Here is an 18,786-nt window from a genome sequence, read left to right on the forward strand (position 1 = left end):
GGATAGAATTTGAATAACAATGTTTACACACTCTTGACATAGTGACCACCTTTTCCAGTTGAGTCTTCATAGTTGGATGCATTTTTAACTTTCATCAAATCATGCTTCCAAATGTTTAGGATACCTTTACCTACTAGTACAAGAGTTAGAAGGTTATTTCAAATTCTAGTCACTTCTTCTGATAGCAAATCATTGCATCTTGTATTGCTGAGAATATTCAGTGGAATTATGTCACAATAGTACAGGTTGAACATCTCCAATCAAAAAATCTCAAATGCAAAGTCCTCCTAGATCCAAAGTTATTTTGAGCACTGATGTGGTTCACAAGTGGAAAACACCACACCTGACCTCCTGTGTGGAGTTAGAGTCAAAATTCAGGAACACTAAAAATATTAAATAAAGTTGTCTTATGTGTAGGTTATATTTAGAACATAAATTAATTTCATGTTTAGATGTATATCTCTAAGAGGTCTCATTATATATAAGCAAGAATTCTAAAATTTCAACACTGAAATCTAAGTAGTTCTGTTCTACAGATTTTGTGTAAGGGATACTCAGTCTGTACTTTTTATGCTAAACCTTTGCAGTATTAATTTTTATCTCTTTTATTTTCACATGTGCTCCTACAATTCTTCCCTGGTCCAGGAACCAAGGTTGCAAATAGGTCATGTTACAACAGGAATCAAGGAGGGTCAAAGTATGGGTACTGCCACCTGGTGAATGGCACCTACATTCCCTGCAAAGCGAAGTAAGTGGTTTTATTGTTTGAATCTCCCTGCTCCACAGACTAAGGCAATGGCTCATTTCTAGGCTGGTTTATTCCAGTTGTAAGGGAAGTGAGTTTGGGCTTCATTCATTTGACATACATTCACTGAATGATTATAGTATGTGTCATCATTTGAACAAGGTTCTGAGTCTGAAAACACCAATGGCGTAAGTCTTTTGCCAAGTCTCTCAGAGTGGGTGCCACAGGTGGCATCAAGTACATGACAGCCTAGAAAAAAAGTTATCAAATGAACTCAAGATTTTTCTCCTCTGTTCTTTCTAATTCACAATTTTAAGATGAAATTAAAAATTCACGTTACAGGCAACTAAATTCCTCATATCTCTCTCACATTTTATATATGCACAGCAATTTAAAACAACAGATTGAACAAGATTAGGGTTTCCTAAAGTTTGCCATTGATCACTGACGTTGCTGGATGAAAAATATCACCAAACAAACTATAGTCTGAATGTAGAGCCCTCTTGAAAAGAAATCTGGGCCTCAAGGAAAAATCTTCTTGTGTGATTTCCCTGCTACAGGACCTCAGGGCAAATTGGAAAAGGGGTGAAAGTCATGGAAAAGGCACTATGTGTGGGCCAGAAGTGACAGTGTTGGTGGTCGGTGGCCAGAGAGCAGAGTAGCTCCGCTTTTCACCTGCAGCCTACACACAAGCTGTTGTCATGCACAACTGCTTGTATGAACAAGGACAATGTTGAACAAGAAGACCATTTCTGAAACAAGACACTCAAATGTCTCACTCACCCCGCTGCCTGGGCACCCCCTACTTCTTAGTAGTCACTGGCTGTCGTGAGAGTCAGCCTGAAATGTTCAGTACTCACCGTTTGTTCTTTATGGTTTTAACCAAGAGATACAAGAATGCACCCTCTCAAGTTTGCAGAGAATGTCTGGCTTCTTCCACTTCTCACTTATACTCTCTACAGTCACCAAAGACATCAAGAAAATGTGATTCCACCCATCTAAGTCACTTCGTCATTGCTGCAACATAACAGCATCAACACTTATAACTTATGGGAAGGACGGCTCAGTCTGCAGAGGTTTCTATCCATAGTCAGCTGCTTTCCAAGCAGAAACAGAGGGGCCTGGCAGAGGACAGTTGCTCATATCACCACAGGCAGGAGACAGAGAGAGAAGGGAGGAGGCAGGGAGGGAGACCTATCTTTCCAGGCACACCGCCACTGACCTGGCTCTTGTGGCCAGGCGCCACCTCCTACCAGTATGTTTACCTTTGAAAGTATCTATGGATGAATCCACTGATGGTTATAGCACCTTGCAATTCAATCACCTCCTAAAAGTCCCACCTCGGAACACCTGAGGCCTTTGAGGGACATTCTAAATGAAACCATAGCATTTTCACTTTCCAAACACTTTTCTAAAGCTCATTTCTGATTTATTCATCAAGCAACTGAATCCAGTTGCCTTGTGTTTGACTTTGTGCACATTTGTTGATTGTAAATGAGGGATTTTACTGAGTTTAGGGCAGTCTAATCTGCAGCTATAGGGGGTCAATTTTGGTAATCAGAGTTAAGGACTTGGATCAGGGAAGGCTTAACTTTGTATAGACCAAACCATAGTTGATAGTTATGGTTTTTATGTGTTAGAATTATTCTGCTGAATGTCTTAAAAACGAGCATGCAACTTTTCTAAGATTACTTTGACAAGTCAGAAACTTAGTCTTCATGAATATTCTGACTCCATAATATATATGAGCTCCATTCCTGAGAGTTTGTCTTGGTCTTTGAAAGCTTTGGCTCCAGCCATCACACTGCAATCCGCAAAGAGGAGAAAAGACTGAGGAAGAGGACATAACCCCTTAGTCACAGCTACCTTCTAGAGCCTTCTACTTTTAAGATTTTTCTTTCCCACTGACCAGAATTTATGAAAATGGTAAAAATTACGGGACAGAATCTGGAAAATGTCTTTCTTTGAGCACCAACATATTTTGTTGATGTTCCAGTGTGCTGCTATTGTGGGATTAGACAAAATGAATATAGAGTACAAAATACACATTTCCACTATAGAAAGAATTATGCATTATGTATTGATAACCCTGGAGCTGATTTGCATTTATATGAAATGTCAATAAATTCTGTTTTATCTTCTCAGAGATGTCATGTGCGGGAAGTTGTTCTGTCAAGGTGGGTCAGGTGACTTGCACTGGAAAGGATTTACCGTATCTTTCCTGAAGTGTAAACTATTTGATCCTGAAGACAAAAGTCAAGGAGTGGACATGGTGGCTGATGGAACCAAGTGTGGGCACAACAAGGTGAGTTGCAATTGTGACTTGCACTCAGCGTGGTAGTTTTTTGTTTGGCTTTTGTTTTGGTGTTTTGCTTCTGTTATTCACTTGTGGCTTTGTTTACCACTTACTGGGTTCATCATACATTGACACAACAGGTAGGGATTTGCATGTGGAGCACTGTGAACAATTTAAGATACATTCTACTAGATACCAACAACAAAGACTGTCATTAATGTTTTCAAATACTAGGCTTAAAAGTAGAAATAATGATTCATCTAGATATGATTTCAAAAAAAGTGTGATTTACTAGAAATGCCTTGCCATGAGATATGCAGCTTCAGTTCATGAGTTTGTACATACATAAAATATAAAAACCCACAATTTCAGGCACCAGTGCCACCTTGGTCAGGGACAATACGTGAGCTTTGATGATGAGATTCAACTCCTATAGGAGATTAAACTTGCATTATTGGTTGACTGAGATATCTGCATGACTCAGAATCTACCCTGATTTCCTGTTCAAGCCAATCCTGAAAATATTATCATATTATAGAATTTATTTGACTGTTTAAATGTAAATTCATCCACAAACAGGTCTAAACTTCTCTTTATGGTTAGGTGTTTGTATTGCTCATGACTAATTGGAAGTAATTATAAAAATGTTAATGAAATCGATATGACCCCTGATGCCAAGAATATAAATTTAGAAAACTTTTAAATTCCACTGATTTTAAATTAAAATTTTAATTCCTTACGGTAAGAAGTACTCACAGTATTTAGCTTTCCTCCCTCCTACCAGTCCTGAAATATGCACGATCATCAAGGGCAAGAATATCATGTAAAACAGAAAAGGTCCTTACTGGAAACTTCCAGTTTTTACATACCGATGCCTCTCTGGCATCTAGTGGCAGTGTAGTAAAAGCACTAAGACATCCCCACAGGGCCTGGCATGCGTTGTACAGGGAGGAGGAATACTTGAACTAAGGCAGAATTTAGATATTCCTAACTCCCCTGGCACCAGGATTATTTTTTTTTTTTATTATTTCTCATCTCCTCTTACTAGTCATTGCTTCTGAGTTATAGATTAGTGTGGACTTTTAAAGAATAAGTGTTCAGATCAAATCCATTGCTCTTTTGCGATTGGTTTAACTAAGTGAATACAGTGAGCAACGGAGGAGTTCATCTCCATTTGCCCTCCCACGCACCTGCCCTCACTGCATTTACACAGTAAAGAGGATCTTGTGTCTTTGCTTTCTCCCACAGTAATTACATGCTCTTCCCATTTGCCTCGACTTTCTCATCTTCACCTAGGTAAGAGGTCATTCCAAAGGCTCAGAGGTCCTTTTCAGCACTTAGTTGCCTAACGTTACTTCTACCAGTCACTCTGCTCCCCGTTTTTTCTTTTAAATTATGAATCCCCCTCCAGACTTCATCATCAGTATATAGTTGGGTTACATCTGCTGCACAGCAGTAACTGTTCACATTGTCAGAACGCTTTAGGTTGTGGAGGAAGAAAAAACAAACTAAAATTCACTTATGTAGTTAGGACATTCATCAGTTCACGCAGTGCTGAGTCCGGAGGTGAAGGAATGGTGGGTCATTGATTCAGTGGTACAATGTCACCATCAAGGCTCCTTTGCTCCTGTCTCCTGCCATCTCCAGAAGGCTGCTTGGTGCTTCAGGCTGCTGCCTGCACTGCTGTCCTCTCCAATGCAGAGGTGGAAAACGCGAGATTGTCTTATGTGCATCAGGAGGGAAAACATCTTTCTTAGAAGCTTTTTTTCGCAGATTTGACATCACTTATTATTGTTCAGAATTTTATCACCTACCCCTCCATTCCTAACCCAATACCTGACCAAGGAGGAGGAACAGTGATGATCAACCTATAGCCATTAACATTCACACTCAGACCTGGGGAAGCCCTCACTCTGCATAGCAAGCACATAAGAACCTGAAATACTAATTAATACTCCTATTAATCAGATATCTGAGTCAAACACCACCTTATTCCAGGCATATGAAACATTTACAATAGGAACTGTAGCTTCGGTATGTTTGGCTTGATAATGTTGACATTTTCATCTTTGCTTTTAACTGTAGGACACTTTATTCAAACAGATGTGTAGGAGAGAGTCCAAATTCACAGAATAAATGAAAGCAGAGCAGCTTTAGAGAAAGTGGGCCACAAACTCCACACCTGCACCTTCTTCCTGCCTTCTGTGGAGCATCTGTACAGTTATGTTTGTCTGTATTCGTAGCTCTAATGGTCTTTGGTAAATACCTGTTACATGTTTACAAACTGTCAAACCTCGTATGTTTCGACACTCCAACATGGCTGTGAGAGCCACTCTGATGAGAAGAGAAAAAGGGAAATGCTGTTCCCTTCATGTCAGTGACACTTACTGTAATACCACATGTGGTGTGACAGCAGCACTTCTTTTCCCTTATAAGGACACTTGTTATTATGTGAAAACCTTAGCTCAGTGGTCAGTAAGAATATTAAGTATGAGCTGAAGCTGTTATTTAATGGAAAGGCCCAGCAGGAAACAAAAGAAAGAAATTTCCTTTAAAGAGGACTCTCTAAACATTTTCTTATCAAAATTATTAGATGTGATCGTCACATTTCTACAAAATATTGTGACTTCCTGATGAAGAGGTGAGCTCCAGGACAGTAATTTTGACTGGCTGTGTAACCCTAAATTCTAAGCAGTTAAGAATTTCAGCTCTGAAGCTGACAGGCATTAACCTCAGCCTCCTGTGTTGTCGGTCACTTGCAGGTGTGCATTGATGCAGAATGTGTGGATATGCAGAAGATCTACAAGTCAGCCAATTGCTCCGCTAAGTGCAAAGGACATGCTGTAAGTTTTGCAGATTCATGTTCTTCCGCTGGCCGAATCTTAGGTAATTTTAGGTTAGTTGTGATAAAGCTGAAGCAGAGGTTTCAGCTTTCAGTGCTTACAGTCATTCATGTTATTTGACCGCTCAATAACGTAGCATGCCGGAAATCTCTTGAGAACCCAGTACTGAAGCCCCTAGATCCAGACATCGCGCTAAGTAGAGGAGGCTGGTGGTGTACGGGGGCGTTTTTGATTCTGGTTGGCCTTTGGCCGAGTGGGGCTCTGTGGTCAGTGTCACGGGAGACTCACAGGATTGCGGCTCCTCTAGGTGTGTGACCACGAGCTCCAGTGTCAGTGTAAAGAAGGATGGGCCCCTCCCGACTGCGAGGATTCCTCCACGGTCTTCCGTAGGTAACACTCCTCATCCAGAGAACCTGGGGCTCCTCTTCCAAACTCTTCCTATGCATCGCATACAATTTCATTACCGCTTTTTCTCTTATCTTGGAACCCCTGTTTTCTAGCTATCGATTCCCCAATATTCATTCTCAACATACCGCTACCAACTTTTTAATCGTATTTCCATACATCTATGTTTTATTCTACACAAAATATAGCTTCACATTTTATATTTGTAATGTTCTCTTAATTCCCCAGATTTTCATGTTCTATGGTTGTTCTATTTTCATAGCAGCATTGACTTCATGGAAAGATAAACTAACTTCATACAAATCTCCAGCATGATTTAGATGATTTTGTAGTTTGGTTCTGCTCTTGGACTGTCCTGTTCCTTTACTGAGCTGTCTATGTGTCTATGTGTCTATGCTAGCTTTCTTCAGAATGTGGGATTCTAGCTGAAGGAGGGATTAGGCTGGCTTGCATTGGCTTACATGGGTTTCTGTGTATGTGTGTGTGTGTGTGTGAGTGTGTGTGCATTTGCATGTGTGTGTGTCTGTGTGTGCATTTGCATGTGTGTGTGTCTGTGTGTGCATTTGCATGTGTGTGTGTCTGTGTGTGCATTTGCATGTGTGTGTGTCTGTGTGTGCATTTGCATGTGTGTTTGTGTGTGTGTGTGTGTGTGTGTGTGTGTGTGTGTGTGTGTGTGTGTGTGCTTCTTATACTCACTGACACCTCTCTTGGTGGGGACCCGGTTGTCAGTTTCCTCCATAGGTAGCTCAGTCTCCCCATAGGCTGGAAGGGTGAGAATGAGCTAGAGTGGGGACACTCCCCTGCAGTGCCCTGATGGGGAGTACTTTACCCTGAAGAGAGGCCTTTCTTGTATTTCTCTCCTTGTATTTTTCCTCTCTGTCTGATCCAGGATGCTTTGTTTGAATCAGCTCCTCTCCTGCTCCCCAGGCTCCTGTACACCCCATTGCCTCTGGAGAACTATTCTCCAGGCTTTGTCCAAACTTGCTTTCTATACAGCGGGGATCAGCATGGACATGAGAACAGGGTGTGTCTGAATGGGTGATCTGTCCTCAATGCAGGTTCTTTGTTAGGTGTTTCCAACAATAATAGCATTTGTTTCCATTATGCAAGCTACAATTTCTGCCTACTCCAAATTCTTTTTGGAGGTTCTAAAAATTCTTTATTTTTTATAGGAATCTTATTCACATACAGATGATTTCAGATTTATCATGGGTAAGGTAGGCAGATATGACATAATCAAATTCTTTAGATAGAAAATTCTTTAAACCAGGCTGGGGGACCGGGTCTGTAATACCAGCACTTAGGAGGCTGAGGTGGGAAAATCACTGTGAGTTCAAGTCCAGCTTGAGCTACAAAGTGAGTACAAGACTAGCCTGAACTGCATAGTGAAACTCTGTTTCAAAAAGATAAAAAAGAAAACAAATAAAAAAACTCTTTAATGGTTTCAACATTTACTAAAAATCATTTTAAATTATTTTAAAGTGACTTACCTCTTCTTTCTAGTTTTACATTATAGGAAAAGCATGTATGTACTGATTTGGTTTTATTTTTCCTACATGCAACTGATACATAGAAACATAATATCATACTTAGCAGTACTGCCCATGTGATGGTTTGATACATGGCTATGTAGTCTTTAAAGTGGGCTGACCATACCTACCTCCTTTATCTTAAAAACATTCCTCTAGCATTTTGAGATGCATGTTACTGTTGTCTGTAGTTACACACTGCACGGTTAGCAGCGGGAGCAGGCTGCCGCCTGCCTGCACCCTCCGTACCTGCACATCAGCCTCTCCCCAGCCTGCTCTCCTCCTCCTGACCAGAGGCTCAGGTAACCCCAATTCTTCCACTACTGTATATTTCTCCACCTGCTTGGAAATGGGAGCGTTTTCTAGTTACTGTTAAACTCACATTTAGCATAATTACATAGTGTTTGGAGAATACATTGGTGTGGAGAATATGTTGAAATTCATTGAGACTTATTTATGGCTCAGCACTGCCCATATTTTTAAGTATTCTCCTTTGAATAAAACATTGTGTATGCCATGGGCCGTGTTTTCTGTGTGCACGTATATTAATCTGTACTGCTATTTTTTCACTTTTTATTTTTATTTCTACATGTTTCCACTAAGATGTACATAACACATCTGAATTCTTTTCTCATCTTTTTCCCCCACTCTCCTTTCCCCTTCTCTTTGTTCTTTTTTTCCATTATCTTTTATTTTGCTCCTTAGTTATATTTCGAGTTTCCCATTTAAGAGAAACAATGCAATATTTAAGCTTGTATGCCTGATTTATTTCATTTAACATTATAGTCAGACGTATTTTTATTGTTTTACCAGTTACCTAGGCAGAACTGTTAAAATCTACGTGTAAAATTCCCCACTGTAACTGTGATTTGACTATTACTTCTTCTGGGCCTATTAATGCAAATATATTTTGGCACCAATCTATTATCTTCTAACAATTGTAGAATTACTGTGCCTTCCCTGTGTATTAACACTTTCATAACTATGAATTTATTTTGTGTCTCTAGGGATGGCTTCAGCTACTGAAGAATCAGATACCTGTACTGTACTTTTGGCATGTCTGTATTTGTGTAACATTTCGCCACATTTTTGCTTTCACCTTTTTTGAATTCTCTTTAAGTTTGTCACTTTTTAAAAGTGCATTTTGTGTAGTTCTAGTCTCACTTTATTTTATTTTATGTTATTTTATTGTATTTTAGGTGCCTGGAATTGAACTCAGGACCTTGCCCTTGCCAGGCAGGCACTTGCGTTGCTGAGCTATATTTTTGGCCTCTAATCTCATTTTAGCCTCATCTTTGTGTTTTTATTTTGAAAAAATTGAACTGAAATTCATTCAAGTGTAATTACTGATGTACTTACATAAATCTATTTGGTTATATTCCTTCTCTATTGTTTCTTGCTTTCAGCTAGACTCATTGACCTTTTTTTTTTTTTTAACTTTTTGAGACAGGGCCTTGCTGTACAATTAAGGTTGGCATTGAGTTCACTTTGTAACTCAAGGCTGGTCTCAAATATGCAGCAATCCTCCTGCCTCAGCCTCCCAAATGCTGAAATTATAGGCGTGCACCACCATTCCTGGGTTTATTGACCATTTTAATGACCATTTTTGTTCTTGTTAACTTGAAGATTTCTATCTTTCATATCCTTTTAGTGGTTTTTGTAAAAATGTCTACTTTTTCCTTATTGCTTTTTTTAAAAACATAGGTTTTAATTTTTAAAGCAGTTTTAAGTCACAGCAAAATTGAGCAGAAAGTGCAGAGTTCCCACAAACCCTGCTTCAGGAGGGACAGGGCCTCTAGAGGACAGACAACCCACCCCAAGGGCTGCATTGGTCCCGTGATGAGTGAACCCACATTGACACAGACACTTGACATTAGGGTTCATTCTTGGTTCATTGGCTTTTCATTCCTTCCTGCATTTCTGTGCTTCTTTCTAGAATAATTTTCCTTTCTGTTTTTCTGGGATTTTTGGTTCCTGCCTTAATCTTTACTAATCGATACAAATAAATTTTTCCTTATTTGAATAAAAAGTATTTCCATGTTTTTAGGAAGCTTTCTGTTTGGCAACATCTCTGTACTGTTTATGGGTAAAAGACTGACCCAAATTTAGGCTGCTCTTACTAGAAATAGAAGAGGCTAAAGTTACCCTGCAACTGTTTTCATCTTAAACCACAAACCAACCTCTTGTTACAATTTTATTTGTCCTAAGGCTGAACTTTATCTGTAGACCATGTTCCTTCAGATTAGGAGTATTAGGGAAGCATACCGATCTCCACTTCTTTTCCTCTGATATTGTGTTATGAAAAGAGAATTACAATTCTGGTTTTTGTGTAAGTATCTATTTTTCACTCTGAAGGGATCTGCATTATATCTGGGATAATGTCTCTGAGCTTTGTTTTCTGTTGATTTTATTGAAAAATGATTTTTACAGAAGATGCAGTAAGTTGAACTGACATCATCTTACCTAGAATTCTGCCTCTGAGCTGTCTGCTCCGTCTGCATCATGTGTGCTCCCCCTTGTGAATATTTCTTGCAACTGTACCTCAATTAATCTTGCTTTACCAATGTCTGTAATGAGAGTAATAACTGGATTGCTCTTCAGACTTCTACCTCTTCATCTCTTATGGTTTCAGATCATTACAAAAGAAATGAATACTTGAGAAAGCAAAAGATTGAAGTTATATCCATTCCTTGTTCTAGTAGGAAAAAGAGGAAATACCGTATAGCCCTGGTGATATTTGCTGGAAGCACTCCCTAGGAAGTATAGTCATATAACAGCTTTCTGTCCATAATAATTTCAGTAAGGAGCAATCGTCAGCGAAACACTTATATCTCTAGCAATTCTCTTCCCCACATCTCAGCTCCTTATCTGCCACTAAGAGAAATACAATTTCAAGGCCTCATTTTCTTTCACCTGTTTTGTGGCAAGGCCTTGTTTCAGAGATGTGGCATTCCTATTCCGCCAGCCTTCCTGACCCATATTCTCTCTAATCTCCCAGACCTTCATTTTCTCATCATTACAAAAATCACCCCTTTAAAGAATTCTCAGTGGTAGGATGCTGTGTCTACCCCACCCTGATACCTATATATTATTCCTTTGCAGACATTAACACAATATTCATGATGAAAATACATTTTAATTTTTCTCCGTATAAGAGATGTTCCAGAAGAGCCATGTTTATTTGGGAGAGGGTTGGTGGAGTTTGTGCCGAATGAGGAAATAAGGACAGAGTGACTTGTGATGCAAGCTCCTTTCCTCAGGAGGCCCCTGCTGTGTTGCAGGCTTTTCCATTGTGGTCGGAGTGCTCTTCCCAGTGGCAGTCATATTTGTGGTGGTTGCTGTAGTCCTGTGTCACCAAGGTGCCAGAAGACCGCAGAAGAAAGCTCAGAGGTAAGTATTTATCTCGCGGTGGGAATTCTGTAACTTTTCTTTTATTTTAAGTCCAAGGATATGACCTAACCTCTCTTTTTGTTCCCTTGAAATATCCAGAAATATGTACGTACAGGGTAAATTTTCTTTGGATTAGAGGCCACAGTCCCTTTCAGTGTGAAATCTTTCACAAGAAATACACCTTTTCTTCTTCTCCTTCCTCCTCCTCCACTTCTTCTTCTTCTTCTTCTTCTTCTTCTTCTTCTTCTTCTTCTTCTTCTTCTTCTTCTTCTTCTTCTTCTTCTTTTTCTCCTCCTCCTCCTCCTCCTCCTTCTTTTTCTGTTAGTTACTCTGTTGGTTACTTTTCTCTTGTTCCTGTGAAAAAAATACCTGATGCCCGAAATCAAAGAAAGAAAGGTTTATTTAGCTCATAGTTTGTGGAGGTTTCAGTCCATAATCAGCCAGCTCTAAGGCAGTGTGGCATGGCAGAGAACCAACTGTTCATGGCAGAGGAAGATAACAAAAACAACATGAGCCAAAAAGAGAGGAGAATCATGGAGAGAAGACTCTTTCTGTCCCTGATATTGTATGTAGGCCACACCCACTCTGGAACACTCATACCCATAATCCCAGCATTGGACCACGAATCAATCACAAATTCTACAAGGCTTGCTATGTGACCCCATGAGGCCTTTGGGGAATAGTCACACACAAATCATAACAGTTACCATATTTTAATAAAATTGCCATTAATTTTCATTAGTAATGATTTTTACATTTATTATAACATAATAGCTACCATTTATTGATCATTGGTAATATTATAAACATTTTACTGGACCCTTTTTATCCATTATTTCAATTAATTTTCACAAGAATTTCATGAGATGGGAACTATTATTTCCATTTTGTGAGGAAAAATAGTATCTGATAATCCTGCATGGTTAGGTGCTTCACTTTGCATTGATGTGGGAACAAGTTGAGAGTTTAGCAAATTTATAGTCTTGCAAAGTAAGCAATTGAGCTAAGATTTGCATCTAGATCTCTTTGTTGGTCTTGACACACAGAATTCTTTTAGCATTCTTAACACAAATCTTTCAGTCCATATGAGTCTTTAGTAAATATTACATGATAAAAATTAACAAAATGACATATTTAGATAAAAAATTATTTTTAATGCCATCATGATTAGGACCAAAGCTCTGTGGAGAATTTAAAAGAACATTAGTAGTGGTGATTGTGAACTACAGAACAATGATGGTGGCTGACAGGGAACATAAGCTGAAGAAAATTCTAGGAAACATAAAAAGACAGTCAAGAACTGGGCATAGCACAGCAGTCAAAGGAAGTTGGCAATCTTCTGTGGAGTTTCCCCGGCACGCTGAAGGAAATGCTAAGTTAACTTATGTGACACATGTTTACTTGCAGACCACTGCGTGCTGCTGACTCTAGGCTACCCAAGCAGAAGGGTAAACTCCAGAAGATGAAAGTGGTCCAGCCCCAGGAGGTAAATTCCGGTTTTGCTTGCCAAAGCCCCAGTTGGTGCTTTTCTTCCTTCTTGTACAATGACCACGTATCTTTCATTTTTGCCAAGCGACGTTTAACAAATCTACTTGTTAGTGTATGGCAAGGAGAATGGGCTTTAGGCAATATAGACGGAAAATTCTCTGTCTTTACTTTTTGTTAATGAAGAAGAGAATCTCTAAAATGGGGTTAATTTGATGGGGTCCATGAAATGCAAGGAAATAAAGGATACAGTAAGAGCAGATGGCAGACATCTGTCTCTGTCTCTTTTCTCTGTTCTGGGCTGGTTATTTAATTACTGGCACATTTAGCAACAGAAAAGTAATATTTATATGTAAAGTCTTAATGGCCTTATCATAGCCCACAAGGTTAGCTATTTTATCTATGGCTGATTAATTACAGAAGCATCAGTAATAATCTTCCTGATGGGAACTTTCCTTGTGGATTTGAAAAATATTCCTATAAATGTCCCAGTCAGGCCACTGACATTTTGTGTCTGGTGTCAGCTTGGTTCCAAGTTCATAGAACTTAAAAGGGCTGCTTATTTGGAAGTTACATTTAGGCAACGGATGACTTCATTTTAAAATACGATTGCTTCATTTTAGATCAATCAGATGAAGCTCCCTCTGTCTCATCCGCCCTTAGAAGACTCTGAGCCTCCAGCTTATGTTGTGAGTTATCAGCTTCTTTTTCATGGCATTCCAGTCCAGCCTCCAGGAAATACAGAGAACTAATGAGACATAGAACCACAACGCCCAGTTATGCATTCAGAAAAAGTTTGAAATTTGTGGACTATTAATCTAAAACATAAAATCTTTTGCAAAACTCTTTGAAAATTTAATGTAAGAATCACATTAACTATATTAATAGATGTTTCTCCGTTTTACTCTGGAATTTGACCCCTAAACCTGAAGTTGACGTATTACTATTATTTTTTTTTTTTTATCGGTACCAGGGATCAAACTCATGACTGCTTGCTTGCAAGGCAGGTGCTTATGCCGCTGAGCTAAATCCCCAGCCCCAAGAAGTTGACATATTATTACAAAAATACCCATCTTCTTCACAGAGTACCATATTTAGTTCAGGCAGCTATAACAAAAATAGCATCGACTGGGTGGTTTGAACAGCTAATATTTATTTATTGCTGTTTGGGAAGATGGAAAGGTTAGGATGAAGGTACTGGTGGCTCTGATATCTGAATGATCTTCTTCCTGTTTATAAACAGCTACCTTCTCACTGTGTGAGAAAGATTGCTTGCTTCTTCATGTCTTTCCTTGAAAGGTTATAGTATCTGTCCTGAGAATTCCACCCTCAAAATTTAAGACCCACCAAAATGTCCCGTCGCCAAACACCATCACACTGGGTTTTACAGCTGCAAAATATGAATTTGTGGAGAGACACATTCCTTCCAGAGTAACTCTCCTCATTACATGGCCACAGCTTTGGGCTCGTATCTGAATTGTATGTGTACATTTAAGTGAATGGTATCGAGTAGAATACTCTCTCGTGAAAAGTTACAAATTCACTCCTGAAAAAGACTTAAACCTTTTTGTTTAAACAAATCTCCTCTCAGGAGCTCACCTTTGAATTGGTATGTCTTTTTATATCTTACTAGTTAGTTCCAAAGCCTGATTTCCCACCACCGCCAATTCCTACATCGGTATCTTCTTCTTCCTTTTTCCTTGTAAGTATCACATGGTCATTGGTAAATTTATTAATGTCTCTTGAGGCCAGTGAAAATATTGTCCCTAAACAGAGCATGTGATCTGGAGGCTGACTGAATATATTATATAACTTTTCCCCTAGAAGAGCTTAGAAACCAAGCCCTATTTGCTATCTATATATATTTATATGAGTATTGAATTATTACTATGAATAAAGGTCTCTGATTTTATAGTTGTTGAGAAATTAGTAAACATCTGTTGTATATAAATGTCTCTTTTAGAGGGTTATTTTTCAAGTTGTTTATTGTAGAGGATATGACATTTTATTATAAATGATATTTATTATAGATAGAATAAGGCCTATTGTTTTTACAGTTTTCCGTAAGATGAAGAGGATGAAAAGAGAAAATCACTCACAGGAAATCTTAGGATAAAAGTCAAAAGCTCACCAAGTAAAACGTAAAACTCATCCATTCACCAAAAGTTTCTGAGAATATTTCCTCATGCTTGGGGCTCTGTCATAAGTAAAGGTTAACACTGAAATTCTTTTTAAAAAGAAATTTTACAACTTTTGTGGGGAAATTGTATACTTGTAGTCACATGCAGATGGAGTAAAGAAGTCCTCAAGTATTATTGGTGACAACATAAGTGATGTTACTGAGAAACACAGGGAGCAGAAATGAATGAGCTCAGAACGGTGAACCATGGACTGATGATTAGTATTTGACTTGGTTCTTCAATGTCAGGTAGAATGTAAATAAGTGACTAGTAGGTAATGAATATTTTAACGAAATAACTATATTTTGCTAAGATGGGAAAAGCATAGAATTTTGAATATTCCAGTATTATATTTTTATCTAACAGCATAAGGACCCAGAAGTACTTCCTTCTACTCTTATCAAAGATAAACCAGTGTCTACACCTGAGGTAAGAGATCTGTAGTCCATAATGACAACTTTGTAGCAGTTCTAGTATGGAAAGAAAAAAATTCTGTCATCTCTTCTTAGAACAAGTTCACTATGAGCAGTGTCTGCTGACAATGGCACAGGTGTTAGCATAAATATCCTGCCACTAAATTTGGCGAATGCTCCTGATAATCAAGAGCAGCAAAGTGGATAGATATGATGACCTCAAAATTTCTGATCTTCTCAGAAATAGTCCTCAAGGACACTGGCAATGGATGCAATCTCCAGTAGAATACTCAGGTGGGGCCCCTCATTCTCCCCTGGTGCCCCACGCTGTCCTATTATGCAAGTTGTCTGCATGGATATTTATATGCTAACATGATACCCTCCTGCATTACATTTCTATCCTGCCATGTTTTAGCTTCTTTAGCTAATACATAAATAAATAACCTGTATGAAAGAATGATTTCAGAGAACTGGTTTCATTTTTTGAATAATTCCACATTATACCTCTAAGATATCTCAATGTGTAAGAGAAATAAACATTTAAGAATTTTGTCTTTTGTTTAGGACTCAAGTCTAAAACTCTGAAGCATCAGTTAAGCAAAGATCGATGGCCAAACGAGCAAAATAGAAGACTGGACAGTCCAGATGCGACACTCCGGACTAAACATCCCTCTATGCTCTGCACATTCCAAGTTAAGTCAGCATACTCTGATGCTTGTAATACCTTGAAGACCTTAAATAAATTTTTTTCAAGAGAGACACCCTCTTAAAAATCTTTGTATTAATTTAAAATTTATTTTCTCTATTCTTAATGAGAAGGTAGATAACTCTGAAGAGCATCTATGAACCTGATATTTCCAATCAGCTTATTTTTCCCATAATATTCCCCTTTTTGTTTTGAGGCTGCATAATTAGTTAATGAGTTTGAAAACCTTAATTTGCTCATGTGTAGGAATTAATGCACTTTAGTGAAATCAAAACAAAATGGAAATTACAAAGTGGGAAAAATGGGATGCAAAGTATGTATTCATTACTGACTGGCAATATTTTTGATTGTTTTACCTGTTTACTTGTCAAAGTTAAAACCCTTAGGAAGAAAATTAAGTTAACATTCTCTGTCTTATATGATATATCTCCTATAATGTCTCTAGAGATTTTTATTAGCTCTGTATTTGTTTTTTCTACAATTGAGTAAAACATTTTCGAAATAAAATTTTGTCATACATTTTTGTGTAATTTAATTACTGGCATTACTAAACTGGACTTTACTTTCTAAACAGAGGTTTAAGTTGAATAAATTCATAGCATAAATCAGAGGCTGCAATCTGCAGACCTACAAGCCATGTTTGGACTGCAAGTTATTTATTCTGGCCTAAAGATTTTTGTCAGGTTTTCAAATGTTTTGAATTTGTTGCCAGTATTTAAAAACTGTGCATAAACTTTACATTTCCAGCTTTTAAAAGAAGAATGAGGTGCTCTGTTAAAACTAGAATCCACTGCCCACAAAACCACAGCTTAGTCGAGTGATTGGGCAAACATTGTTGGCTATAATTCAAGTATGTCCTGTCCCCTTCACTCTCGGAGCCCAAATTTGGTCCAGCTGTCCATTTCTAGGAAAGAATAACCTCATCCTCCATCATGTGGGTAAATCTGATTCTTCTAATCTGATCACAATGATTTTTTTTTTGGCCAGTGGTTGATCTGGAAATGGATGTTTAGCTCTCCCCTTCCCGTGAGACAAATGAGGATTTACCATTGGATATTTTTTTTTTGTGAAATATTCCCTCATCTTTTCTTGCGAATGCTGGTATCCATCATTCCTGCAGCTGTGCTTTGATTCAGAAGATGAGGAGGGTCCCGGAAAAGCAGAGACACTAAGAGAATAAAGTGGGTTCTAATGGTGCCATTGAACTGCTTGACTAATAGGGCTGAAGTCCCCTCGTCTGTGTTGGGGCTTCTTATTATAAGACCAACACAGTTTCCTTATTGTTCAAACCACTTGGCGTTGGGAATTCTCACCTTTATAATAGAAGCTGTCCTTTTTAAGAAGATAGCTTTTGGTCATTTTCAGGCTGCCTGACTTCTACATCGTTGTCACTGACATGTTTTTCCTAAACTTGATCAGTTTCATCCCTTTCATCACTTACCTGCCCCTCCAGGGTTTTCTTTTCATCAGGAACCTTGCCCCTCAAGAGGTCCATGCATCCTTGCAGTGTGGGGATCTGGATAAAGTCATTCTAGCCACAAAAATGAAGCTCAATCCTCAGCAAGTCCAGAGTCCATCTGTTAAATAATTTCCATGTTTGGAGCCTTTCTTTCCACGTGGAATTAACACAAGAACAATATAAAAAGTACAGTTGGATCTGCAGTGTGAGATGTTAGCTCATCTCGTCCTGACCCAGAAACAAACTCTTCTTTCCTATAAAGCCACAATCTACATGTTAGCAACCTTCATGTCTCTACTGGATGTTTGTTTGCTCTTTATTTTAATACCCATCCCTAGCCAACAACTCAACTTAGCCTTTAATACTAACAATATAGAAATATTGGTCCTATGGGTCCTCAATAAACCACCAGCCTAGCCAGAGACAGACATAAATCACCACCCTCAAGGAGTGGTCTTCAAATGTTCCTGTAGGTTATTACAGGATGCCACTGTGTCCTCCATGTGGAAGGACATTAGATCCCTTACAATGACTGGCAACCTACCAACAATAGCAGGAAAACTATTCTCTTAGCTTAGTCAGCTCTGCACCCATCTCTTTGAGCTGACTGACACAGCGGAGCAGTTTAAACAGTTTAGAGCTCACTTTGATTTCACAGTTCATGTCCCTGTCCCAGATTTGCAACTGATGGTGTGCAAATTCCATCATTTGACTTGGAACCAACACAGCCTTACTATCAAACTTATTCTTATTAGTTATTTTTACACCCTCCCCCCGTATTTTCTTTTAACAGATTCAGTTCTGTTCCTGTCAAGACACACTGTGATAAGACACCACATGGCTTCTCTAAGCACTTTTTAGCGCCTCACAAAATTATTGCCTTTCATGCATTTTGGAAGTGCTTTAAACTTCGTACAAAATAACGATGTATGCAAGAAAAGGGAAGCAATTCTTGATACAATTAGATAATGTGGAAAAGGCTTTATTAATATTAATGCGTTAAGATTTTGTATTGGTAGATGTCTGTATTTACTAATAAATCGCTCATCACAGAGAACTGGTGTGCATGCGTATTGCATCTTGATCTTCGTTTGACTTTCACTTCCGGTTCCCTGTCTCTCATTCTCTCCCATTGCCAGTCTCCTTCCTATCTCTTCAAAGTCTACTTCCTTGTTTCCTATCATCTATTTTTATTTTGCTCTTTAAGTTATTTATACTTTGGGTTTCTCACTTAAAGGAAATCACGGTATTTAATTTTCTGGTGTCTGCTTTATTTCACTTATGGAATCAACATGCATCCAACTTTACTATCAATGAATCAAATATGTCCTGCTT

At 38.5% G+C, this 18,786-nt stretch overlaps 1 protein-coding gene across 2 annotated transcripts in view; it reads left to right on the forward strand.

Annotated features, from left to right (window-relative positions):
• Window positions 1-16,043, forward strand: part of Adam28 (ADAM metallopeptidase domain 28) — a 53,074-nt gene extending 37,031 nt beyond the window's left edge. Inside the window, exons 15-24 of one of the 2 annotated variants that reach the window (XM_063234883.1) lie at window positions 646-748; window positions 2,891-3,050; window positions 5,804-5,884; window positions 6,192-6,270; window positions 11,100-11,208; window positions 12,616-12,694; window positions 13,317-13,382; window positions 14,327-14,395; window positions 15,240-15,302; window positions 15,851-16,043. In XM_063234883.1, coding sequence (XP_063090953.1) covers window positions 646-748; window positions 2,891-3,050; window positions 5,804-5,884; window positions 6,192-6,270; window positions 11,100-11,208; window positions 12,616-12,694; window positions 13,317-13,382; window positions 14,327-14,395; window positions 15,240-15,302; window positions 15,851-15,871 — 830 coding nt within the window. In that variant the 3' untranslated portion in view covers window positions 15,872-16,043. Of the gene's footprint in view, window positions 1-645; window positions 749-2,890; window positions 3,051-5,803; window positions 5,885-6,191; window positions 6,275-11,099; window positions 11,209-12,615; window positions 12,695-13,316; window positions 13,383-14,326; window positions 14,396-15,239; window positions 15,303-15,850 lie in introns of those variants that run through there. The other variant, XR_010042656.1, reaches the window with a different exon arrangement.
• The last annotated feature ends 2,743 nt before the right edge of the window (window positions 16,044-18,786 follow it).

The sequence above is a fragment of the Cavia porcellus genome, unplaced genomic scaffold (assembly GCF_034190915.1).
Source record: "Cavia porcellus strain 051 isolate PalLab524CR breed Dunkin Hartley unplaced genomic scaffold, mCavPor4.1 scaffold_24, whole genome shotgun sequence".
In the NCBI taxonomy this organism is placed as follows: Eukaryota; Metazoa; Chordata; class Mammalia; order Rodentia; family Caviidae; genus Cavia; species Cavia porcellus.